Here is a 26181-nt window from a genome sequence, read left to right as displayed (position 1 = left end):
CGCTGGAATTCAACTTGATTTAGATGAGTGAAGTGACGTGAAGGTCACTTGTGCTTGGTGGGGAGGAGAGGATGTCATCAAAAAGCCAGAATTAAACAATGAAATGCAAAATCTGGCAACGAGGTTGAAGAATATGCTGACAATATTTACAAGAACAGCTCAAAGGGGGTTTCTCCAGTCTTGTATTCATTGGAGCTGCACCCTGTGGTGTAAGTTTTAAGACATATTCTGGTGGAAACCGGGGAGGAAATGACAAATATGCCGATATAGGTTTGACTCAGCTCGTAACATACCGATTGCCGTATCTTCTCAATGGAAAATGCTGACTTCCTGACTGTATTTTCAGATGTTTCAACAACCAGTCAACCAGTTTGCAGGCAATGATTTTATTTCGTTTTAGATTTGAACTGCAGAAAGTTTAGGATTTTTTTTTTTTTCGTAAAGAAAAAAAAGACAAAATGCTGTAAATTTCACAGTGGCAAAATCAGTGAGTCACACGCCCCAAATCCCCGAGTTGGTTTTTACAGGCAATATGAATATAGTTGAAACTGGTGTGACATGATATTTCAGAGCAAAGTGGGCTTCATCTCTGGATACAAGACAGTATTTATAGAAATGTACCCCAAAATAAAATCTTTTGTTATGGTACAGGTTAAATATCCCCGTTGCATATTGACCTCTGTGGTTTCACACATCAGCGACCACAGAAAAACACACACCCCCAATACTTCCCCTATAAATTCGAATATGATTCTCCTCTCAATTCTACCTAAACAGCAGTTACGACCAAAACGACGTCATGGTGAGTCGTGTGGGGTGTTTTTTAATGATGTATTTCTGTTCGTTGTGATGCTCTGCAGGCTAACTCAGTGAGATACAGGGTCGAGATTTTTGGTTTTATGTCAGTTTTATGTAAATTCAGGAGAGAAAAACGTGTTATGCTTTCATTTAGATTCCTTAAAATCAGATATACTGTAGTTATAAATGGTTGTTAAGGCTGAAATGACATATTTTCTATCTTTCTTTTCAAATCCTATTAATTTTCACTAATCCTGATGAAAGGAAACTTTGCAGTTTCGTTTTGCAGTTTCGTTTCATCCAAACTTTAGCTTCAGTGTAAATATTACGATCCGGCCGATAGGTTTGTTTAAAACACACAATTTCCCAGAGGCAGGTGTTGCGAAATGTTTTCCTTTGTTGATCCTGCTCGACGGGAATCAATGAAACTGTTTAGACTCAATGTTTGGTCCTTCCCTCATCCAGACTGCCCCGCGCTTGTTCCCAATGCCGACGTCATACTTAGCTTAATTTAATATTATTGGCTGACTTACGCAATCATCCGTACAGAAGGGCATCTTGTTCGGACGTCGTAGTATTATGACATAACGAACACCATCGGCTCCCTCCACAGCTCCTCGTCAAGCTGCTATTCCTTCTTCCTTCATCTGCCCTGTGCGCTTCTTCAGTGGTGGATTCAACCCCCACCTATGAGCACCAAGATCCGTCCACTGGGAAGACACTCCTCTGTGACAAATGTCCTCCAGGCACGCACATGGCCGCGCACTGCACACCCTCCACGTCGACCAAGTGTGTGCCATGCGGGGAGAATCACTTCACCGAGCTGTGGAACTACCTGCCCAGGTGTCTGTACTGCGGCAACTTCTGCTATGGGAACCAAGAGGTGGAGACGGAGTGCTCGGCCACCAGCAACAGGGTCTGTCGGTGTAAGGAGGGCTTCTACTCGTCTTCTGACTTTTGCTTCAGGCATTCAGAGTGCAAGCCTGGCCTGGGAGTCAAAACCAAAGGTATGGAACGATCTGTCTGATTGATTTGGAGGAAGGGGGAACCAGGCACCCCAGTCTCACTATAGCAGTAATGTTTCAAGATGAGGGACTCCCTGGAAAAAAGGTTGTCGCAATCGTCTTCCAGGAACGTCAAAAACGGACACCGTGTGTGAACACTGCGCTGATGGCTATTTCTCCAATTCGTCTTCTGCGGAGGATCCGTGCGTAAAACACCGGGAATGCGCACCGGGACAGAATGTGCTCCTCTGCGGATCAGTGTACCATGACGCGGTGTGCGGCACTTGCGAGGATCTTGCCAGTCAGGGTCAGTTCTTTAAAAAGATCTTTTTTTCACCAGCAATTTATGAGGGTTGATATTTTTTCAATGGAGCAACTCGTGTTCTCAGGTGAGATCTACAGGGCGATCGCCTCTAAACTCTTCAAGACGCACCGGATGCGTCTGGGGAAAATGAGGAAATTCGTCGCCAGGTGAGCTTCGCTGTCTTATAAATCACTGCAACCCTCTTTCTTACGCTCGCCTAAAGTATACACGTCACCTCCTTCCGTCAGGTACGTCTCTAAGCCGGGCAGGCCAGTCTCCAGACACAAGGGTGCCCTGCTGGAGCAGATCACGCTATGGTTGTCCGAGGCGCCGGTGGAGCAGCTGAAGAAACTGCCGGAGGTGCTGAGGGCAACGCAGCTCAACTCGCTGGCAGACAAACTAGAGAGAACCGTCTCTGCCCTAAACTGCAATTCCATTTGACACAGAAGGGCATTTTGGGGGTCATTTTTGCCCACTCGAAATTATTATTGGATTGTAATTCTAATTTGAAATGCGTGTTGAAGTGCATGATAATGTTATTTTCTACTGCGCTAAATATTTTGTATTTTTAAGTGAGTATAAGCTTTATAATGAGTAAACTTTAAACTAAAAAAAATGTTGCCTGTATTTTGTGACAAGTAAATCTTGGGAAATGCAAGAAATCGAGTTGCGCACTGCCGGATGTAATTCTATAAACTTGTCGAGCGATGTCGCTGTTCTTCTCTCACGTTTACAATACAGCGTGTCAATGGGACGCACTGAGAATTGTGACAAGTAGTTACGTCAGCCGTCACATATCTGACTGTGAAGAAAATAATGTTGACACTGGACAAAGAAACAGATTATTACACTTTGGTAATGTTCTGGATTCGAGACAGACTTTGACCATTGGTCGTCCAAAAATTAAAGAACAAGATAAAAGCTAGAGGGAAATGATCATAAAGCAACCCAATATATATGCAACCTTGTATGACTAGTGCTTCAAATATTATTCTATGGAGTTGAGCCACTATATGTGGGGAAATAACCTGCTGGGGAGAGGTCTGCACTCCCCTTGTGCTCCCCTACCCCCCTCCACCCCCCACCCCTTCAACACACACACACAAAAAAAATAAAAATGGTGGTTGACAACATGCGTGTTGCTTCAATCACAGAGAAATTTATGGAAAAAGTGCAAACACCAACCCATAACAGGGCTCCAGAGTAAAATTTCTATCCTGGTGATACTTTTTTTTTTAAATGTGAAAACTCTTTCAATTTGTATTGATTAGAAGTTAATAATAAGAAGGGAAAGGCCCTGTGTCCTGATAGGATTGACCCAATGCAATCCCCCTACTGGCCGCTAGAGGTCCCTATTTCTTATCTCTGCGGCCCTGGCGCTGCCTGCTCATTAACATCGGTCTGCACACAATCAACGCCTCCTCCTGCCACGCCACACAGCAGCGGCACCGCATCGGCTCTCGGCTGTGGCATCACCGAACGGGGAGGGGCTCCGGATCCCACTATTGGCTGGTGTCGCTTTTACGGTGGGACCAAAGCAGGGAAGGATGTGAGAGAGCTCCCAGTCAGATCATATCCGCGGAGCGCAGAATCTGCTCGCGTTTCAGCATGACTTTAAGGAGATCGTAGGGTTCTTCCATTTTATTCATTTATCCCACGTCTTCCTGCAGCACTCCAGCCTTGGACCCTCTACGCACGGGAGCGAGATGAGCGCACGGAAACGCGGTTACATTGTCCGGACAACGCGAGAGACGGAGGGACGCATGTAACCGGCGTCGGCACCACCTGACACCTCTGCGTCTCACGCTCGTCTTTTCTTCCTCGGAACTGGGTCCTCCTTTCTCATGCGTTGACTGGACTTTCTCCCGGCTGTTTTTGAGGGATCTTTTTAAAAAACAAATCTGCAGCGAAATGGGTGAAGAGGTGTCAGAGGTCCCCAAAGAGCTTGTGGGTAAGAACCGACGCGGATCATTCGCAGCCATGTGTCCACGCTGGAACAATCAGTGCGTGCATGCGCTCCGGAGCGAGACCTTCTTGAACTAATCCAATAAACCCCATTTATTGCTGGCTGTGGCAGGCAAACCGCTTTAATTCTGCATCTCCTGTAATAGTAAAAAAAATAACTCCAAGAGCCATACATGGACAGATTGGTTTACTCCTTAAATTACAGGAGGTTTACTTAATTTCCTACTGATAAACCAGTCAGAACAGTCTGTTTATACAGTATAAACAGGCTGTTTAGAATTTACTTCAATGTGCTGTGTATATACACACCAGATCTTGACTGGGCTAATGTTATAGCGAAATAGAGACTATATTTGGAAGAACATTTTAATTATTTAGGTGCAGGTGTCCAGCCTGTTATTTATAAGCCAAACAGAAACCCCCTAAACAGTTTCTGGGGTTTGACCAACTCTTTCTTCTTTTATGATACTGCATTTTAGGCTAAATGTGGGCACATAGACCCTGCAAGCTCAGAGTCTCTTTGTTTAGGGAAGGAGCTCAATTCTTGGCAGCCAAGTGTGATGTTTGATGAGCTGTTTGAAGGGGAAAAACTGCTCAGTCATTGGCCAGTTGTGCATTCATACTTTAACGGTTTACTCATTTGCTTTGCTAGGGCTCAGTATGATAGTCTGTTTTAAGCTCTTAACTGGAATTAAAAGGAACTTGGTTATAGGATAATTATCCCAGTGGTAATGAGATAAGTACCCGTTCAAACACAACCCCTTACCCTGGCACGAAGATCATTTTTCAACTTGCACTCAAACCCCGAGCCGAGAAGCTGCCTCCCTCGCCAAGAATCCCCCTGATGTAGATGACTAATCTGTCCGACAGTGCTTATTTAATAACAGGAATTTGGTCTGCCATCATCCTGGTGACACGTGGCATTGTCAGGGTGAACCAGCCTTTGTCAACACCGTGGGTGATTCAGCATCACACAGAAATACTCAACAGTTTGCTGCAAATGGAGGAGAAAAGGCAGATATTGTTACATTGCTGAGTAATTTGCTGTATTTCTAATGGACCCAGACACACAAGGAATCTGAACAAGTTGTCACTGTCCTTTATGCTAAAAGGTAGAGTGTAATAGAGCTTCTCCATCATGTAAAGTCAGATTTTGCCACTTCTTTGAATCAGCAATGCAAAGGAAACACACTTTGTGATTACAAACAGGTCAAAAGAACGAGCCTTTATGGCTTTGTCAGTATTTTATTATCCTTCTCAAGGCCACAGGTCGCCCATTTCTCAACCTTCCCCAGTTCCAATGTGATGCTCATCCTTCGGTGACCCTGTGAACATGTTTAAATGAGCTAATATGGACCACAGGGCAGCTTATTAGGGAAATGTCCGCTCCTGTCAGAGTTTTAATGAATGAGCAGGAAAATCATGTTAGGAGGAAAATGATTTCGGAGCGCCTGTCATGACCAGTTTTTTTAGGGAGGTCATCAAACACTCATTGGGCTCATTAAAACAGCCATTTCGACGCAGAAACCCGACAGACTCGTCAACTGTCGGAGGGTTTTGGGAATCCTGCGGCAGAAACTGGTGCAGATTCACACGCTGACTTCCCAACTGTTGGCTTTTCTTTGATCTGATGATGGTTTAGGAAGCCTGTAGGCGAGGAATTATGCATGTGCACACACACACAAACACACAGTCCGTCTCAGTCTCACACATATGTGCAGACTACATCAGCTGCTGTGTGTTGGGTGAATGAGCAGCATGCAGAGTCAGATGACCCAGTTCTGCACCCGGTAAGCCAGGTCCCGGCCAGCAGAGGCTCCCGCTGTTTGTCAGAGATCAGTCCGAAAAACACCCATCGTTAACAAAAAAAAAATCCTATTTTGATTGATGAAATGCCGAAAAATAGAAATTCACACCTTTATTTTATCTTGTATATTTTGCCAAACCAACACTTTGCCTTTTTAAAGACCCTTTCAAAGCAAAAGCACTAAAAAAAAAAAACAACAAAAAAAACTCGGTCACTGAACTTTTCACTGAAAAAAGTGCCTGGATTATCAGACATTTTGGACAGTACACAATCAAGAAGTTATTCAGTTGTGTACTCTCTGTGCTGTTTTGTAGCTCAATTGCACACTAAAAAATGCGGTTGCACTCCACCAGTGATGCTGTCTGAATGCACTGAAAGGAACCAGTCATGGCAGGCTGCAGGTGTGAGGACTAATGCTGTCGAAAATAGAATTAAAAGCAGAATTCATCGTTTAAATGCCTTAGTGTTGAATCCAAACGTGTCTGGATGAAGAAATCCGTCATGCTGTAGCATAACAGGATATTGAAAAATGAAACTGACACCCCCGAGAAAGGGGGTGATGCTCCAGGTGTGGACAAAGCGGCAGATTCTCTTAAGCTGTATCAAGTATCGGCGTAGAATTACACCCCAGCCTGTTACAAATTGATCTCTTTCATGAAATTTTCATAATAAATTACTTAGAAAGGGCTCCATCAATGGCTGGAACTTGACGTTTAAAGACAGATGTCTTCACAAAAAGCTGGAATAGAACTGCTGCCCTTTTCTGATTTATGACCTGGCCTCCAGCTGAATTACAAGTAAAGTAGTAATGATGCCAAACAATGCTGGAATACACCAAGGCCCAATCACATTTGAGTAAATCTTTTTGAGCCCCTCTCTCTCCAGGTTGATACTTATGTTCTTTCAGGATACCGTTAATGGCAGCCACTCTTTCTCCATGTCCAAAAGTTGAGTCTGTCTGTCCTCTCCTGTCTTCTGTGCTCAGAGAGCGTGCGGGACGCGGTGGGGAGGAAGGTGAAGCTGTCACTGAGGAAGAGAGTCAAACTAGAGATCAAAGGAGACAAGACGGAGAACAGAGTTCTGGTGAGTCGATGCCTGCTGCCGCCAACCTGCCTCCTCATCAGGACAACACAGTCTTTCTGTCTTTGTCTCTCAAAATGTGCTCTCGTCTGATTTCCGCCTGAAAGACGGCACATCTGTAAAGCACCACGTTTCTCCTTTTATCTGGAGGATTTCTTTGATCCCCGTCTATATATTTTGTCTCAATAATGAAGCTAGCTTGAGCTCATTTGAGAATCGTTGGATTACTGCAATGTTCAACCTTTTTTCCAAAGACTAGCTGTCAGTCTAGCCCAGTAAAGTTCAGTAGGGAGTGCTTTAGATCTGCCCCAAGGTGATTGTTACTTCTGTTTTATTAGAGCAACTGTGCTCGGACTTTACTAAACACGGGGCAAGTGATTTCTATGGAACCCCTGGACGTTTGATCGCTAACTGTGACTATGTTCTGAAGTTTCGGACGTTAAATGACACAAGGGTTGATAAAATGCCTTTAACTGGTGGCAGCTTTTTTTTTTTTTTCGTGCATCGTTATCAGTATTGGTCATCGTAGCTGAGTGCATGGCTAACGAAAGGCTCAGACCTGTACTTAAGAACCCAAACCAGTCAGGCAGAAATAGCAGCCCAGACCATGAACCACTGGCCACCTCCCACCCCACTGCTGCGTGCTTAATAATTAATGCTTTAGTAATTAAAACCACAGAGGAAGAAGCCTTTCTAGGCTTAAATCAGATAATAATCTGGGAAAGTAGATTAAACTTTGTTACACTTCTGTGTCGCACTTCTGTCCACGTGTACATCCAGTTTTTGGATCTACAAGAGATTCAGGCCCTGAAATATGAACGTCTGCAGAGCCGGGAATGTTAACGACACGATGCAAATTCTGTATCGCATTAGCAGGATTTATACATCTAATATGGCATGAATGTTGAGGGAGAAGAAGAAAAGCAGTCCAGTTTTTACCGCGGGGTTAACTCCTGTGACGTGGTGCCGACGGCAGCGTCGGCGTGTGGGAGTCGGACACACAGCTCGCAGTCTGTGCGTCCACACGAAACAATGCAGTGACGTGGGAGTCGGTGCTGGGAAGTGATGAATTCCAGCGGAGTGGTGGAAGGGAGAGCGTGAGAATGAATCGGTGAGTTCGTATCAAGGCCCTGCTCGACCGGGCTGGACAAATAAACCTCTGTGTGTTGGCCTGCAGCAGGAACCCGGCTGTGCAGGAAGTGGCTCGGAGCGAACCCAAACAGACTTGAGATATTTGTGACAAACGGGGGACAAAACAGCAATTAATTGGATTCAAGTGCTGCTTCCTGCACTGGAAAGTGTTTTTTTGATCTCTCACAAATTTGTTTTGGTGTCTTTTTTCCTGCTTTTTTGAGTACATTTGACATTATTTCGATCCAGACACGAGGCTTTGGATGCCATTAATTAAACCTCCTGGAGTCCCATGTTTTTACTCCCTGTGACACACACACACACACACACACACACACACACACACTACCCAAGCTTACTTGTTCCAACAGAGCTTTCTTCAGACCGCCAGTTCAGCTCCACACAGCCCAGGGCAGCTCTTAAGCACGCTAAGGCTTGATAGATAGTCACCTCCCTCCTTTTGAAGACGGACGCATGAAGGAGGTCGAGATAATAACACCGGCCCATCCAACACACCCTGGGGAATAGGAGGATGGGACAACAAGGGAGAGGAAGAAATGTGGGCAGTGAGATATACTGCAGGACGGAGGGGATCAACTGGGAGGAGAGTAAATTGAAACAGCCGTACTGTAACACTCTGACATGGTGACACACTTAATTCGTCTGTGGTCAAGCACAGATTAAAAGCCTGCATGGAAAATACATTTTTAACAACTTTCACAGTCCAGTAATACATCTGACTGAGCTTTCGTGCTAGTTTTGCTTATGTTTGCAAGCGTACAGTTAATATAGGATTGATGAAACTTCAGTGGCAACAGTAGAACAGAATCTCCCACTTCCAGGCTTCCTGCTGAACACCCTTTCCTGGAAACCATCACTGGTATCTCGTCTTCCTCAGGCTGTTAATCAGTATTTGAGAGAACCACGTTTCTTTGTCCTGGTAGAAATAGTTCAGCACCATTCATGTTTGGCATGTTCAGTAACCACTGCCTTTATTAAACACTTGACTCCAGTTCAAAGTCCTGCGTGTCTCCTGTCACAATGCCGAGGTGATTATTAACACAACTGTGGTGTCTCTGAGTTAATGGAGCAAAGGAATGAGTCACGCAGGCCGGCAGTTTCCTGGTGTGTGTACAAGTCTTCTACACTGTAGTGTCGCAACATTTAAAGGAGGAAATAAGATTTAAATCTTGGTGTCTGATGCTGCTACAGTCACGATAGTAAGGATCGGGATTTTTCTTAGCCTGTCACCAATCTTGTCTTCAAAGAAAATTTGTTTCTTATTATCTGTGTACCAGAATATCCCATCTTTTAATAGGAGGACTTGCATATTTGCAAACCTCCCTGGAGAGACTTTAAACCTACCACAGCCTGGCTCCTCTCAGGCCCCGCCCACAGCTATTAATCTTTTTTTTTTCATAGGCCAGGTTAATATCGCTCATTTTGCCTCTAGTCATTGTTAATAGCTTACATTTTATATCAGGCTGCTGGCTACTAATTATATCTGGCTTCAAAACAGACGTTGTTGCTTTATATTTTCTTTGGATTTGGATCCTCATTTGATTGCACTTTGGCTCGAAATCAGCAGATATTTGAATCTGTTGAATCCCCGATGTAAACAGCTCCAACTCGTCACAACTGCATGTGGGAAAAGCAGCTGATGGCCTGGCTGGAACGGCGTCGGTCTGTTCACGTCTGATGTGTCTGAAAGCAGGTTTGTAGGTCACGGCCCCAGTCGGCATTGATTGGGTGACAATAACGTTTGTGCCCACTGTGTTGTAGTAAACAGCACAAGCGCTCGGGTCTAATCAACGTGACGTTTTCTGTCAAAACACAGAGCTCAGCAAAAATAGTCTACGCTGTGTTTTACGAGACTGGAGCTTCACTTGAAGCCGGATCAGAGCTTGGAGATGTGTGCCTGATGTTTCCTAGTGTGTGTCTCCATCTCCAGAGGTCACCAGCTCTGTCATACGTCTTTGCATGGTGGGTTTTAATGGCGGCCCTGCAGCTGACGCGTCGCTGCGTCCATCATCGCGCTCAGTCTAACCTCTGTCCACTGTGCCGTGTCATTTCACTCTGCACTGTTAGTGCGTCTAATATTTAAACATGAACAAAGCAGACAGCTGATATTTGTGTGGGCTTGGGTTTTGGTCTTCAATGACTACAGACCTCAAGGATTTTCCAAAAAAAAATGCTTGGGAAAGCGTCCTAAAATAATCTTTTCAATTATGACAAAACTGAGTCCCTCACATCTCTAATTACCTGAACAGGAAATAAAATCAAAGGTGGAAATATCAAGCATGAACTTTGGGTGTTGCCTAGGCTGTAGGGTGTCAGAACATGACATTGTTGGTGATTGTTGATGGTGTTCGCTGTAAACGTGGAGCCCAAACTGAATAATTTAGTAATATGTTAAGCTAAGCAAACAGCTTGGCGCATCCACTGCTTGGCCAGTCGCGTTGGCACGGCCGTCGTGAACGCGTGCCACCTGCAATGCAACACTGTTTACTGCAAATCAACTCGTCTTTGCAATGATGTTTATGGTGCACGAGGGATAGATTCATGCTGTGTTGTGCAGCCCTTACTGGAGAGGGAAACTGGGTAATTCCAGCACCAGCACAAACCGAAAGCCCCCCTCCCTCCTCCCTCCCTTCTCCACTACTCTCTCCCTACTCAGCCTTTGTCTCTTTCCTTCCTGTCTCCCTGTGTCATACCTGCGCACGTCTCTTCCCGCTCTACAAAGCGCCGCACTTCAGTTCAGGATTTCCACTTTGCCATCTTTGTTGCTTATAAACACAATGATTTGTCTGGTCTGCTCACACTGTTGTTATCTGCCTCTCCGCTGTCCCCGCGGTCTGCAGTGATATCCTATTTACCCACAAACCACAGATTTCCATCACATAGCTGCACAGACACACACACACAGACACACAGTGCGCTAGCCTCCTCCCCTTTGTGTCTAGCTGGCATGCTGATGAATGAATGAACTCTCTTGGTTATCCCCTATCTCTGTAACCTAAACACAGATGGGGGTCCTTGGGGGACACCCCGCGGGGGTTTCACCACAGGAACTCCATCTATCACTCGGCGCAGAGCCACGTGCAGCGTGGACCGTAATGACTGAATCACCCCCGTGAATGCTCTGCCCGCTTCATCTTTGCTTTACGAGTCATTTTTGAGGCTGACTCAGTTCTTCATCCATGTTTCATGTGATGATACACAGGCGGCGTGCAGAGATATCGCAGAGAAACACATATTAAGCGTTATTGATTACCCAGTACAATAAAAGGGCCCTTTTGCTGGGTCGTTTGTCAGCTGCTGAGGGCATTTAATCACCTCCAAACCATTTACATCTCAACAAGCTCGTGGCACAGACGGCTCATTTATTTTGCAGCGTTTTCATTTCTTCCCGAAGACAAAGAAAGCAGCGGTATCGATAAAACTGAATCAGTTTGGCTAAATTTAAGCCGATCAGATGCATTTATTTACTCCACAGTTCAGCACAGCTGTGGTCTGATGAGGGCAGCCAATCAAATCTTGAGAAGGAAGTCCCACACGCGGCCCCCTTTGTTCCCCTCTCTGCTCATCTCCGCAGCACCGAGACACATAATGACGAGCAGGACGATCGTGAAAGGATTCTTCTGGATTGATGTTGTCCTTGGCTCTGCTTTGCATGAGCGGGGGGGGGAGGGGGTGATGATGCACTGAAAAGACAGACTTCCTTCCTAAATTAGGAGATATTTGTGTAAAACCAAGCATATGTGTCTCACTGCTGTCTGTATTCTCTCCTTGTGGTGGTTCTTCTGCAGCACGAGTCAGCAAATTGAGCTCAGCTCTGTCAGCAGTTTTTCTTTCTTACCAGCTGATATAAAAACAAATGTTCTTGTTCCAGACAAGGCAAGGAAAGGTGTTTCTAAAACGAGAGGAAGTTCCTGTTTGCTGGATCCAGCCAGGGATATCTCCTGGACCATCTCGGTTCAGGGCACAGATTTCCGCTGCCATTGGCTGAAAAAAGACTTTCATTCCGTCTTCATCCACTGTTGAACAAGTTTGTTCAGCAGTTATAACACCCTGGGAAGTCCCTGTCCCGCACGAGCGTGTCTGATGACCAGGCACAGATGGAGCAGGTGGGGTGCGGTTTTGTTTTTTCCAACAGTTTGTTGAGTCTGGTTATGATTAAAATACTCCGCCTGGTTCACAAAACAATACAAGGCTTAATTTTTTTGCCCCTTGTCGCTACACGCCACCTTTCTTACGACACCCGTGCAAGGATGAGGAAAGCGTGCATGTTTATATGCACAGTTGTGGGCTGTTGCTGTAGATAACAGATGTTGAGGAGGGTCAGTAGGGAAAAAAAAACAGGTGAGAAAAAGCAATTTTTCCTAGTGTGATGCAGTTCCAGTGTGTTTCGGATAAGATGTGATAAGACAACAATTTTGTTGTTGTTTTCATGTGATTTGTGTTGTCTATTTACTTCATGCTTGACTAGCTCCGATCGTCATTCGAGGACCAGGAGAACAAAAAGATGGTACCATTTCTTACCCAATGATTGGACTTCATTCGTATCTGCAAAGGCAGCATTTAAGATCCGTGAAGCCGTTTTACCTCGTCTGACCTCTTAAGAAAGGTCAGACAGTCTCTGTACATCTCTCTAAAGAAGAAAAACACTCCTTTTTCCGTGCTGCGTTGACAGTTTCAGTTTGAAGCCATTATTTCATTACTCATCCATGTTTCAGACGACTTGGATGCAGGAAGAGATGTCTTGGAATCAGATTTTTTAGATGTTTTTATAATTAATGAAGTGACAGTGAATAAATCTTCTTTTCTGAAGCGTTTTGAACTGTGCTTTGCTCAGACATTCAGGGTGGCCGTTTGTTTTAAAAGCATTTTCGCAGATGTTGCTCTCAGCCTAAATAATGTGGTGTTGTATAATAGAGAGTGAATACACCCCAGGACATGATGGAGGAACAAAAGTGTTTTCAGGAGGGGGGGATTTCTGTGGATGAGTGCTGCCACGGCTCGAGGATGGCAGATTAAACACTGATCTGTTTTACTTCGGTTCCTGCGGAGATTTCACTGTAGCCCAGCAGGAGTTTCGTTTAGGGGGTTAAAATCACGTTGACATTTTCAAGCGAGACTAGTACAGAGTGCCGCTCTCTTGTGTGTGTGTGTGTGTGTGTGTGTGTGTGTGGTGTGTGTGTGTGTGTGTGTGTGTGTGTGTGTGTGTGTGTGAGCACTCATGCATTTAAAAGCGTCCGTACAGTATGGGCAGCCGTTGCCATGGTAACCCATTGTTTGGTTTGAGAGGTTGACTTGGGAAATCTGGGAATGGTGATATCACAAAACACACACACACACACATCCTTGTACTTCTAGCTTTGTAAGGACTTGCAAGGCACAATGCATTACCCATCTCCTTACCCTAACCAACCCAACTAACCGCCTAACCCTAACCTGAAATCAAATCTAACCTCCACCTTAAAGCCATGCCTTGACCCTCAAACAGTCCTTCCCAAAAATATCTTCACTTTGCTATTAGAATATGGATTCTGGTACTTGGTATGCAGCAAAGTACAAGAACACACACAAAGAAAGAGGGAGCGAGAGCATACAATTCTTAATTCTGACTTTTTCATTCAGATATTTTATTCAGAAGTTTACATCATTGGACAAGTGTGTGCATGTGAGCGAGAGCCAGAGAGATGCTGACAGACGCGCTCTCTGGTGTCACAGACATGCTTCACTGCCGCTACCATCTGGTTGGCTGATTGGAGCTTAAGGTGGCCACTGTGAAACTATTGGCTAAAGGGAAGGCTAGGGGACTTAAGTCTACTTAAGATGGTGAAGGAAGCAAAAGGGAGGGCGGTTGGAGAGACATGGAGGTTGTTTGACATTGTTCCGACAAGGACACATGAAGAGAATAAAGCAAAGGAAACCAAAAGGCAAAACATCATCCCCCACCAAACATCATAAAAACTGTCCCTCAGTGCCTTATTTCGCTGGAATTATTGGCAAGTGGTTAGTTTCTGCCCCGCCCCTCCACTCACCGGGTTCTCAGCGGTTTGGGTGACCCTCTCAAGTATAGTCGTTTATGACTAAACCTGGTGTAAAGCAGCAATTATCCCCTCTCCCACTTTGAATAGTGGCAGCAGAAACGATGTCACACTCTCATGAAACGGTCCCATGCAAACATTGGCTTCAAAGCGTATTTTGTCTTTGTTTTTGTCATCCTATTTTGCCCAGATTTTAGGACATCGGGAGCAGATCTAGACTCCTGCAGGGACATCTGGGTTATTTTCAAACCCTGGAAAGTCCCACCCAGAGACGGAAATATGTTTTATGTGGGGATTTCTCAGGCAGGACTGCATCTCCCATGTTTTATGCAGACAGAGGTTACACACTCCAGCTGATTTATCTGTTTGGCAGCCCCCATCGCTGCATACCTGAATCTGCTGAGTAAACCAGAGTACGGAGATGAAAAGCCGGCGAGTAAAGCGGTGGCTGGTGCTTTTTAGAGAAGGCTATCTTTGGTCACACAGGCCTGCCTGTCTGCCTCCATCACGTCACAGATCCACAGACTCTGCCTGTGGAGTTTCGCAACGTAGGGTGAGCAGGCATCCGTCCTTTTTTAACCCCCCCTCCTCCTTCCTTTGGAGTTGCTTGTTGGCTTGATGGATGTTTTCTTTATTTTATAAAGGTCAAACTTAATAATATCCTGATATTATTTGACAGGTGTGGAAAAAACCCTGTAGTAACATATGGGTTAATGTTCTCTGCTGGTCCTGGCATTCTCTCTTCCTCCTTTCTTTATCTTCCTCATTGGGGATGTGTTTCAACAGCAACAGCCAGGGAATGACAAAGAATGGGGGGGTGCCGACTCATCCAGATGAGAGGACTCGTGTCTCTGAGTGTGTGTTTACAGCTACATGCTCATTATTGTCCCTGTTGTCTCTGTCTCTCTCCCAGGCCCTCGCCTCATACCGGGTCTACCTTTTGACCGCGCGGATTCCCGCCAAGGTAAGAACAGCAGTCGATTCCTGTTTATTCTGGGGTGGGAGGGGACTGGTAAATGAATGTCTTTCAATAATGAATACAGTATTTTCTCCCCATGACTTTGAAAGCATTTATGGTCCTTGAATGACCCTCGTGTAGGGATGACCTTAGATGATTCAGACTGTGCGCGTATATCCACGCAGTCAGTACGTTGTGTAGCCCAGCGTGACGCAACAGAAACACACGCGGGTTCATATTTAAAGTGTGACGTGATGGGCACAAACAGATGTGTGCAGGAGGAGGGGGTCCTGTCTATTACAACATCGTTACCATTGCCACAGGCCCGTGCTAGACCTAATTATCAGATACTGAGGCTGCTCATGATGGTTTTAATCTGGTAATACTTCAGGTCATTTACTAGCTGATGCCTGTTTTATTAGTGCAGCTAAAACCAATAAAAAGAATAGTCAAACTTCCCTGGTTCCACACTTCTGCTGCAGGTTTACTGTCATTTTCTTCAGCTTTAGAATGGAAGCACATACTTCACATATTTCATGTCTCATTCTGTCTCCTAATATGGACACCGAGTCATGAATCACAAATCACATGCGTATCATTTTCCCAAACAGGAAGTGGACTCAATCCTGTGCTGACCTGTCCCTCTAGCTCTCTACAATACACACACCTCGCTTATCTTTCTCACCTTCATCCTACCTTTCTTTGTTTTGGTGAATTTGTCCTCCCACTCTTCCTAACAACACCACTGCCATTTCAGGCTACTTTAAGCTTCTTTTTTTTTTATTTACTGACTGTATTTGATCTATTTGGCACACCTAAAACACACACATGCACACACACCCTAGACTTCACCAGTCATGTTCTCCAGGGCTTAAAGGCACAGTAATGGTATTGCTTTAGTAATAAGCCCACAGTTTAAACGGCGTCTCTTCTCCCAGCTAATTTCCCCTGAAGACCAGTCACATAAGTGGGTTCTTTAGTCTCTCTGCCTGTTGTGTGTCTGTGTTGGTTCTCCTCATGCTTTTGCTTTGCATTATTTCACATTCGTTCAAAAATTATTCCATTATAAACTGTGGACAACTGCCAGTCATCGCTACAGCATGTCTGATAGCCGATCTATGATAACTGTCCAAAGTTCCATTAAAAAGAAAAAAAAACATGGTTAAAGACAGACGGACAGTGAACGAATGAGTGAGCAGTGCCCTTCCGCCTCCCAGCGTGATGTTTTTCATTGGCTGGAGTTCATATCCGTCCGTGCTTTCATCATTGGCGGGTGCATGTGCTGCTGCATCATGGCTGTATGAAACCAACTTTAAACCACTAAAACACTTCTATTGACCTAAATATTCATTATAAGTATCCATGATTTCATTTTTAAATAATCAGTTTCATGAAAGAAGGTTAGTTTTGGTCATTTTGCCATCACAAAACCTAGTAGTAGTTAGTAGTTTTGGAGTTGTGTTGCAGTACGTTGTCTTCCGCCATGTCAAAGGGAACTGCTGTGTGATTTTTGCATGAGCATATTTTCGTTAAAGCTAACGTCTTTACTATTAGCTGCAATTTCCACACATGGGCCCCTGCTGGATCCTGTGTCTGTGTTGCACATGTAATTATATGTTTAAATGCTCCAGACATCTTGCAACATGTACAGTATGTTGCCTATACATGTGTTGCAGTATGTTGTGTCTTGTGGGAGGGCTTGTCCCAGCTGTTTACATGTATAAATAGTGGCTCTTCTAAGGAATGTCTGATTAACTCGCTGTGTTCAGGATATATATTTTGCTATTGTGGATCTGTTATTTCCAGTTGCTGGTGTGAGTGAACGTGGAGGCGGTGTTAACGTAAACGCATCCACAGCATTGACAGACTGCAGCCGAGCAGTCTGCTGATGAGCTCCCTCGTCTCGTGTTTGAGCCTCAGGAACACAGAACCCACCTGGAATAGTCTGGACTCGCTGCTCGGCCTGCCCTCGGGCTCTGTCTGGGTTTGTGTGGGAGGAAAGAAGAAACACAGCTGAAGGGAGGGAGGAAAATGTGTAGCGTGGTGATTATTTAGATTCGCCAGCCTCTCTCTCAAAGTAATAGGCTTTTCTGTGGTTCGTTGGTATGAAAGGGAGGCGTGCCGCTGTCCTGATGTTTTCTCTTGACGGGGAGAGCAGGGATTTGCCTGAGCATTGCGGGTGCCTGTAGCCCAGCTTTTTAAATTATCTTTAGATGTGGAACAAAGGAAGGAAAAGCAGAAGTCATGTCCTCGTGGGTTCACACTGCTTGTGTAAAAGGGGTTAGGTCTAAATTCAGAACAGTGTCATGTCCTTTCTTAGAAATGACCAGAAATGCTAGCACATGACTGCAACAACCGATGATGTCATTTGCACAAGAAATGACAGCATCTCTTCCTACTAATTATGGAACATGCATTTTTACACCACATGCCTCAGGCGTGGCGACTGTGTCTGAGACACTGTTTATTGTCACACATGAACGACCTGTAGCATTTGCTGTTTATTTGTTTGCACTGTTTTGTTTGCACATGCTGTCTTCCTGGTTGGGTTAATTCTCCAGGCCTGTGCTCTGTTTTTCAGGTGGAACACTCCTTTAATTACCTGGAGATCCAGGGGATTGCTTGCAACAAGCCTACACAGGTATAGATTGTCACTAAGTCACTATAGTCATCACGTCACTTTATGCACTTGCTGTGCGTTTAGTGTTCGAGGCTCAGTGTTGGTGGGTGGTGGCATTCAGAAGAGCTGGAAATTGGTTTCATTCAATGTTCCCAAAGTTATCATTGATATTTCTAAGCTTTATAGATGCTGGTCGACACATTTACTTACTAGCATTGTAGCAAAGCATCTGCTAATTTCAGTGCTAATTGTAGCATTAAGACACTTTTGTATTCAGTCTTTTAATGCTGTGCAAGAAGTCCATCATGTCTCCTACATGGAACTGGCTGGCTGTCACACAGCAGGATCTATCTAAAATACATGATAATCCCTCTCAGCTTTGTACTTGCAGCTGAGCCTCTGCCTGCCCCCCTCATCTCATCTCCACAGATATCAAACTGCTGCTCCCTGATATTTCGATACCTGTGAGCTGAAGCTATGCCAACTCCAGTCCTTTAAGCTGCAGACATGTCTGGTTTTCCATCAGCTTGTGCATAATTTCACCAAATGCCAAAATGGAGACCTGCTCGTTTCTGTTACATTATTAGATTCATGGGCAAAAGTGTGCATGTGAAATAGATGATCTGTTCTCCTCCAGCTGCTGGTAGAGTATGAGCGGGGCTCCTTCTCTCTGAGGCTGCAAACCACCGAGGAGGTCAACGATGTGGTCGCTCATATCGGAAACTCTCTGCTGAGGATATGTCCAGGTGTACCACCCAGGTGAACCCCCCCCCCCCCCATTTTTATCTTTAGGATTTAAAAATGCTTTGCATGCACTTATTTTTATCGTTAATGCTGTGTTTGTGTGGATAATTACATCCATTGTTAGGAAACAATATGCATCTCTCATTTCACTCCAAAGAGAACAGGAAGAGAAAAACACTAATGCAGAAGTGAACAGAGGTGTAAATGCCATAACTTCACTTTCAGGCTTAAGAGTTTTTGTTCACATTGCATTTAGCGTAATGCTGCATTTATTATTGAAGTAGCTCAGATAAATCTTTGTGTGTTCCCTCAGCAAAATGATGAAGAAGCTTTCCATGGAGCCTGCAGACAGGGTGTCCTGCCTGCAGACACTCTGGGAGAACAATAAACCTGCAGAACCTGGACCCTGTGGTAAGAACAGTGCTGTTATGATACTAATGACTGATTTGCTTTACTGTCCTTTGAAATTGTGTGTATTTTAGCATCATCTGTGCTCACAGACGGTCCTCTGCTGTCTTTTCTGTCCAGGTGGTTTCTCTCAGATGTACAGGTGTGTTTGCGACTGGCTCGGGTTGCCTTATAAGGAAGAAGTGCAGTGGGTCGGTATCGACACATTTTGGTCTATCTGTGCATTGATGCTCGAAAAAAATAAAAACACCTTTACATGGTAACTTTTTGTTTGACCAACAGGATGTGGACACCATCTATTTAACACAAGACACCAGGGAGCTCAACTTGCAGGACTTCAGCCATCTTGAAAATAGGTGCGTTTCTGCAGCAACGGGCCGGCATTTGAGCGGATTTCATAAAGTTTTATAACTGTAAGAAATGCCGAACTGTAACAACTCGACTGCGTTCTGCATCTCAGGGATCTGGTGGCCATTATTGCTGTCCTGGAGTTTAACCAGTGGTTCACTAAACTCTCCAGTAAAGACTACAAACTGGTTAGTTGACATTTTGTTAAATTCTTTCCATTACTTGTCATCATTTGCCAGCTGCGGAGGTGCATTTATTTCTAGGCTGCTATTCTATGTCACCCGTGTTAGAATATTCTCTGAACCAGTTAAATACTATATGATATCTGCAGTTTTGATTGAAAATGCTGCTGCAACATATTATAATTGCGTATATATGTATATATTGTGCCAAAGTTTTAGGTGGGTATGAAACTAAAATGCTGTAAACTAATGCTTTCAAAAACAGAGGTGTTTATGTTGGTGTTAGTCAATATTTGATGACCATCCTCTGCCTTCAAGACAGCATTAATTCTTTTAGGTACACTTGCAGAGTTTTCCAGCTGGTAGGTTGTTCCATCATTTGCAGAAATCCAGCCCCAAACTTCTGTCCCAACATGTCCAGACAGTAGATGGGCGTACCTGGGTCCTTGGGTTCCACCAGTTCTGAGCTGATGGCACTGCCGGGCATCTTCCTGTTTCTAAAGGAAATAAGCCTGATGTAAACTAAGCATTCTTAGTTCACAGCATTTATCTGCACCTGCCTAAAACTTTGGCCCAGTACCGTCTGTCTGTTACACAGCAGTTTTTGCCACCGTGTGTCTCGCTGCAGTTCACTGTTTCTCCTCTCTACATGAACGTGTCTGAACGGACTTTTCTCCTCTTTGTTTTCTCCATCTCTCGCTCCTGCGTGTCGACTGAGAATCTGCCCAATGTTTTTATGTGATAAGACTCCTAATCCCATCAAGACAAAAGGGCTCAGCGCTCCCCCCAGCGCACCATCGCTAACTCTCGATTCACTCTCACCAGTTACCACACACTCCTTCCTCAATTCAAACTATCTCCTGCCTCCATCACGGACTGCTCCTTTTGTCTGAGAAAGTCCTGTTAAAGCTTTACATTTTCAATTATGTTGCTTTTGTGTTGTTTTGCCAAATAATGTGACATATTGGAGATTGATGTTTATGGTTTTGTTGCGGTCCCTCCAACAAAGCCGATTTAATAGTCGGTTATTGTTTAAGGAAGCAGAAATAAAGGTCCAGTATGCAGAAATAATGGCATGAATCCAATTCTCATCTCCATTTGGATGCAGCTAAAAAAATACACCAACCTGTAAACGATAAAGAAGTGAAGGGGAAAAATCCAAATGAATGTTAAAGAAAAATATAGAGGCAGAGGAAACTGTGAGTGGGTTTTTGAGCAGAAAGTCACAAGTTAACACAAAGAGCACCATTGCCCATCAGTCTATATTATCTGTGACTGAGAAAAGCTCCATATAGATGTTATCTATAGTAAAATGCCACTCTCAAGGCTGAAAGAAAAAGAAGTGAGAGGATTTTGTGATGCCTTCGGGCTCAAACAGCAGCTTAAACCTCAGTTGTGAGGTTAATTAATCTCGGCAGTGCACTAGACAATAAAAAAACACCCAGTCAGGAACTGTCTGTCACCCTTCCACGATGATTTGACTGTTGCTGCACATCAAGTTCAGAGAGGCTGAGATATGAGATATGAGAGGAGGAGGAGGAGAGGACAAGAGTGAAAGGAGGATCTGCCCTCTGATTGCCTCATTGTGTGTGTCATGCATGAACAGAACATGCAGCAGGGTCTGAATAGCTCAGCATGACATGGCACTTATTCAGTGGATGGTGCAGATGCTGACAGCGCCTCAGTTTTATTGTTGATATAGCAGAACGTACAGGCTTCTCTTTGTGTTCCCTCTCTCCGTCGTGCTTGATCCCTCGCTGCCCTCCATCATTCTCATTCCTCTTCTGTGTCGCTGAGAAGACCTGAACAACGGCACCTTTCTTCTCCCTCTCTGTCACCGTTTTCTCTCGTTCCACTAAAGATAACAGTGCGCGACAGTGTCGCCAGTGTTAAGGGAGCAGGCTGAGAGCAACAGGAATGTTAACACTTAACAAGAATAACGGCAACGCAGCGTTTGGAAAATGTTTGCGTTGTTGTTCGGCTCGCTACGGCGAGGCCCGTCTCCGTGCCGGACTGTGCCCCAGCACACGGTGAACTGGGTCACTAAACATCTAGGTTGGACCTCCAACTGTTGAATTTTTCATGTCTACTAAACACGAGTTAGATTTCCTCCGCTCGCTCCGTCCCCCCGCGGTCTTTAAACCACGGAAGCGAGACGTTTCCTCTTCTCTGAAGTGCCTCGAGTCTGTCGTCCCCTGTCTCCCCTTTTCTCGCATAAATGCTCTCTAAGCTGGGGCGAGAGAGAATCTGCGCGTCTAGCGTCACCCTCCTCATCAGCGCAGCTTTAATTAGCACAAAGCGGCAGATTTATGAAAGAGGAGGCTGCTTGTTTTGCAGCGGAACACTTGCAGGAATCCCAGATGTAAAGTTCCGTTATTCCTGCGACCTTGAAAACTTCAATCCTGGATGTTCTTTCATGGATAGGAGTGCTTCAAGCCCTGAAAATGTTTCAGTTAATTAGTGTTTTTATGTTTTTGACGATTGAGTCGGTGAGATAAGACCCACTCGCACGGCTGTGAGCGAGACTCATCTCAGTTTTCCTCATTTTAATCACTCTTATTATATCCCACATTTAGAGAGGATTATTTTTTTTGTTGACTGATGTGCCTGTGTCTCCAGTCTGCAGATGTGTGTGAGCAGATCCTTCGGGTGGTGTCTCGCTCCGGTCGCCTGGAGGAGTTGGTTCTGGACAGTGCTGGACTCAAAACGTGAGGATATCAAACTGTGTTGAAGGCAAATCGAGTTTATCAGCACGCCGTCTAGAAAATACCCCGCCTTTCAATAGGGTGTCAGTTTAAACCAATCTGCATATTTCCAGATATTTTTTCCATCAGGATAAACACATACACACTGGAAGCGTATAATAAGTGCAGTCTTTGACTCTCTGCAGTGATTTCGCTCAGAAGTTGGCTGCTGCCCTGGCCCATAACCCCAGCTCAGGTCTCACCACCCTCAATCTTGCCAACAACCCACTGGAGGACAGAGGTACCAGTCCGAGTCACTCGTCTTTAGCGTGTTGTAATCAGATTACTTTTAAAAGCTCGTGATTCGCTGTTGGCAGTTTTACAGTCTCGAAAGGCTGGAGGAAGGTCACTGAGTGCAGCTACTTTAATATTTTATCAGCTTTTATTCTGTCTTCTGTCTGAAGGCATCTCAGTCTATCCAGGACACGTTCATTAAACATACATTCCACCAAATATTGAAGCAGCTGCATGTTCGGGTGGTGACCCAGCAGTTTCCAGGTTGTTTCTTTGTGTCTTTGACCACAAATCTCCCTGCTATTCTCTGCCTGCAGGTATTTCCTCCCTCGGTGCTCAGTTTGCCAAACTTCGTATGGGGCTCAAACATTTAAACTTCTCCAAAACCTCATTGTCGCCCAAAGGTTTGTTCTTCTACTTGATCTTATAGTTCCAAAACCTCTGGATGGTAGATATATTTATATGGATTTAGGCCAGATGTAGTTTGCATCTTCCACTAAAGTGATCACTATGAGTGGAACGTACCACAGCCTTGTCATGCTAACCCGCAGATTCATTGTGACCTCTGTGAACCCTGTTGTTGCTCATCTTTCTGGTTCTTTCTAAAGTGAATGTTGCTGCACCCAGTATTTTCTTCAGGGACTGTAAACATGCCTAGCACTCAGGAAATCAATAGACAGCGATCACATTTCACAGTGTGGCATTCACGGGAGCGTGGTGCTTTTTGAACTCCGTATCCAGCTAAAGGCCCAGTCATGAACTCCAGAAACTCCCAGCACTTCGCATCCAATGTGTTTGTGATACAGAAGCCCTAATCGAATGATCAACTGTGTCATTTTTTTGTAGCTCTATGTCTATATTTGCTTTTAATCTGCGTTATTTTTTTAGAATCACAAGTTAAACATGGGGACTTTTCCACTGAGTGACAGAGGGTGTTTTCACCAAATTCTGACAACATTTCCTGTCTGCACCTTCTGATCATTTCCTTTGCTATTTCCTTTAATATTCAGTTGAAGCAGCAGCGGATTTATGGTGTGTGTGTGTGTGTGTGTGTGTTAGGGGTGAACAGCCTTTGCCAGTCACTGTGTGCCAATCCGTCCATCCCCAGTAGCCTGGTCCATCTGGACCTCTCAGGGAATGTCCTCCGTGGAGACGACATGCAGGTACACATAAGTGGAGGCTCTAATCCCCTGAGGTGTTTGTCTCAGTAGTGTTTCAATGATCAAATGAGGGCAGTGCTTCAGTTGTGCAGGGACATTTTCACTCGTAATAAATCTGACAAGTTTGGATCCATTGGCGACATCGAAGGCGTCGGGCTGATTGTTGCTGTAACTGCAAGTAAATCAGAACAAAGGCTCAAACACAGAGTTTCATTTCTACTGCTGTGAGTGATGTTTTTATTACAGGAATAGTTTGGCATGTGTTTAATCCCTCGTGCAAGGCAGTGTGAGATACTCTCTAACAGCTGGTTAGCGTCACTTTGAACATGATCTGCCTGTGATTTTCACCTCATAGCCATTAATTATCTGATTACAAAAAGCATTTGCATGCGTCAATCATGGCCAGCTAAAGAGCAGCTGTGTACCCAATCTGGATTACACAATAAATTCAGATTCCAACATATTGGAGCTAGGACAGAATATTGCCTTCAACCACACAGAGCAGAAAATAGTTCTCACAACTCCTACAGAGCATGGATTAAGTGCTAATGTAGTGTTTTGCTTTACTTTTAGCATTTCTACCACTTTTTGAGTCAACCCAACAGCCTGGAAACTCTTGACCTCTCCAACACTGACTGCTCTTTGGATCATGTGAGTCACGAGGACCGTCGACAGGCTTTGCTGATGCTCGCAAGGAATAAGTAGAATAATACTGAAAGTCCACAAGAAAACCAATAGTTTACAGCAACATTTCTGCCATTGTTACCAATTTTGGACTTTAGTGTACATCCGCTCAGTCCTTGTTGCCATCTGTTACTTGTAAAAGTAGCTAAATACTGCTGCATCTGAAGTATTGATGTGGTTTTTATTGATTAGCCTGAGATGTAACTGGCTGTCTGCTTACTAATGAACATATTGATTAGCTCTTAAGTCATGCCATCTCTCCCTCGCATAAGCCAGATAATAACATATATAAACACTCAATCTCTCACAGTCAGACACCCACTAAGCTCTGCTCAAATGACTGCTTTCCACACGTTACTGCAGCTTGAATTTCTTTGTGAATTGATTCCAGGTTTGTTCGGCTCTTCTGCGAGGTTCAGCTCAACACCTCGCTGTCCTGAATGTGTCCAAGAGTGTGTTTCCTCACAGGTAAGAACCAGCTCGTACAGACATAAGATTGCTTCTCACTGAGACTGTAGGGTTTCTTGACAATGTGTTCCTTATTAAATTGGTCTCCTGGTCTGGAGTATCCATCATCTGCTTTGTGGGTAATTCAACATTTCGTTTCATTTAACCATTTTTAAATAATGTTGATCAAATTTGGTCAAATGGCAGGAATTATATAATATTGATGATGGACTTAGATTTTCTTTTGGATTATGCATTTTTGCATGTGTGTGTGTGTGTGTGTGTGTGTGTGTGTGTGTGTGTGTGTGTGTGTGTGTGTGTGTGTGTGTGTGTGTGTGTGTGTGTGTGTGTGTGTGTTGTAACACATGGGTTGTAGGTGGTTTACTTCACATTATTGGGGGCAGTTGGGTGCTTCATCACAAAGTGGGGGTTCGGCATTAATTCTAGGACTGGAACTAGTTTTTATAGTTGAAATATTGGAAAATATTCTCACCTACAGCATTAACCTTAAAAAAAAAGGGAGAGACTTAACTGGTTAAAAGCTTCATGTTGACTTACAAGTGCTGCATATTTTAACCAGACTGAAACGTCAGTGTTGTTTATTGTTTCCTTCCTTCACCTGTAGGAAAGGCAAAGAGGTGCCACTGTCGTTCAAGCATTTCTTCAGCAGCGCCATGTCTCTCAGACTCATCAACATGTCGGGAACCAAGCTGCCGCCAGAGGCCTTGAAGTAGGGGGCCAAATTATTCACATTTAATCTGGTTGCACATTCTGTATCATCAGCTCTCAGCAATGAATGCATCATGTGAGAGGGTAGTTTACCACAACAAGGCGCTGCATTGAGTGGCTGATGCTGCAGCTCTGAGTAAATCTGACCTAATTATTATATGAATACTGATACAGGATTGTGTCTCCACCGTTTACTGTAACATTTGACTGTAGTGTGGTTTTTTAAAAACAACTGGAAAGTCAATTTACGCTAAAAATGTGTAGCTAAAACAAATGTCCTTGATTCAAAGCATTTGAGGTCAATGAAACTAAATGCTCCACTTTGCTCTTATTTGTACACGGACGTTGTTTTCAGGGCTCTGCTGCTCGGCCTTGCCAGTAACTTAAATGTGAAGGACGTGTCTCTCGACCTCAGCTGCTGTGAGGTAAGACCTGATTTTAGTTTAGAATCTGGGAACCTTCTTATCCTTTTTAATGAACATGTGAGGGGAAACTGTGGGTGCCATCTGTGGATTATCATTAAAAACTGCTCCAGATTGTTTCATATAACAGGAAGACTTTTCATGCAGCGCAGCATCTGGATCTATTCTGGGACTTTCAGGGCGTCTGTGTCTGAGAATTGGCACAGTTTGACATTTCAATGCAGATTAGGTTTACTGAAGATGTTCCATTGCCCCCAGGTGTGATCAGTGTGTGTAACTGGTGTAAATGCAACCACAGGGAAGTCCAGGGACGCTGTATAGGGATGTATAGTAGCGTACAAACGGCAGGTGATGGAGGA

At 44.4% G+C, this 26181-nt stretch overlaps 2 protein-coding genes across 6 annotated transcripts in view; both read left to right on the top strand.

The window, feature by feature from the left end:
- Window positions 1–716: 716 nt before the first annotated feature.
- On the top strand, window positions 717–3239 carry LOC130532777 (tumor necrosis factor receptor superfamily member 11B-like). The gene is made up of 5 exons (XM_057045618.1): window positions 717–802; window positions 1412–1805; window positions 1930–2109; window positions 2192–2273; window positions 2355–3239. Exons 1-5 carry the CDS (start codon window positions 800–802, stop codon window positions 2545–2547), a joined length of 852 nt encoding a protein of 283 aa, XP_056901598.1. The 5' UTR covers window positions 717–799; the 3' UTR covers window positions 2548–3239.
- A 387-nt stretch (window positions 3240–3626) lies between these two features.
- Window positions 3627–26181, top strand: part of LOC130531986 (F-actin-uncapping protein LRRC16A-like) — a 33807-nt gene continuing 11252 nt past the window's right edge. For 3 of the 5 annotated variants that reach the window (XM_057044168.1, XM_057044166.1, XM_057044167.1), the window contains exons 1-17: window positions 3628–4057; window positions 6864–6961; window positions 15056–15106; window positions 17682–17741; window positions 18358–18479; window positions 18778–18875; window positions 18993–19063; window positions 19155–19228; window positions 19333–19408; window positions 22022–22110; window positions 22293–22387; window positions 22698–22784; window positions 23440–23543; window positions 24114–24191; window positions 24616–24692; window positions 25297–25401; window positions 25756–25825. In XM_057044168.1, the coding sequence (XP_056900148.1) occupies window positions 4018–4057; window positions 6864–6961; window positions 15056–15106; window positions 17682–17741; window positions 18358–18479; window positions 18778–18875; window positions 18993–19063; window positions 19155–19228; window positions 19333–19408; window positions 22022–22110; window positions 22293–22387; window positions 22698–22784; window positions 23440–23543; window positions 24114–24191; window positions 24616–24692; window positions 25297–25401; window positions 25756–25825 (1395 nt within the window). In that variant the 5' untranslated portion in view covers window positions 3628–4017. Of the gene's footprint in view, window positions 4058–6863; window positions 6962–15055; window positions 15107–17681; window positions 17742–18357; window positions 18480–18777; window positions 18876–18992; window positions 19064–19154; window positions 19229–19332; window positions 19409–22021; window positions 22111–22292; window positions 22388–22697; window positions 22785–23439; window positions 23544–24113; window positions 24192–24615; window positions 24693–25296; window positions 25402–25755; window positions 25826–26181 lie in introns of all 5 variants that reach the window. The other 2 variants (XM_057044169.1, XM_057044170.1) reach the window with 2 other exon arrangements.

The sequence above is a fragment of the Takifugu flavidus genome, chromosome 10 (assembly GCF_003711565.1).
Source record: "Takifugu flavidus isolate HTHZ2018 chromosome 10, ASM371156v2, whole genome shotgun sequence".
NCBI lineage: Eukaryota > Metazoa > Chordata > Actinopteri > Tetraodontiformes > Tetraodontidae > Takifugu > Takifugu flavidus.
This window is presented reverse-complemented; position numbering and strand designations above follow the sequence as displayed.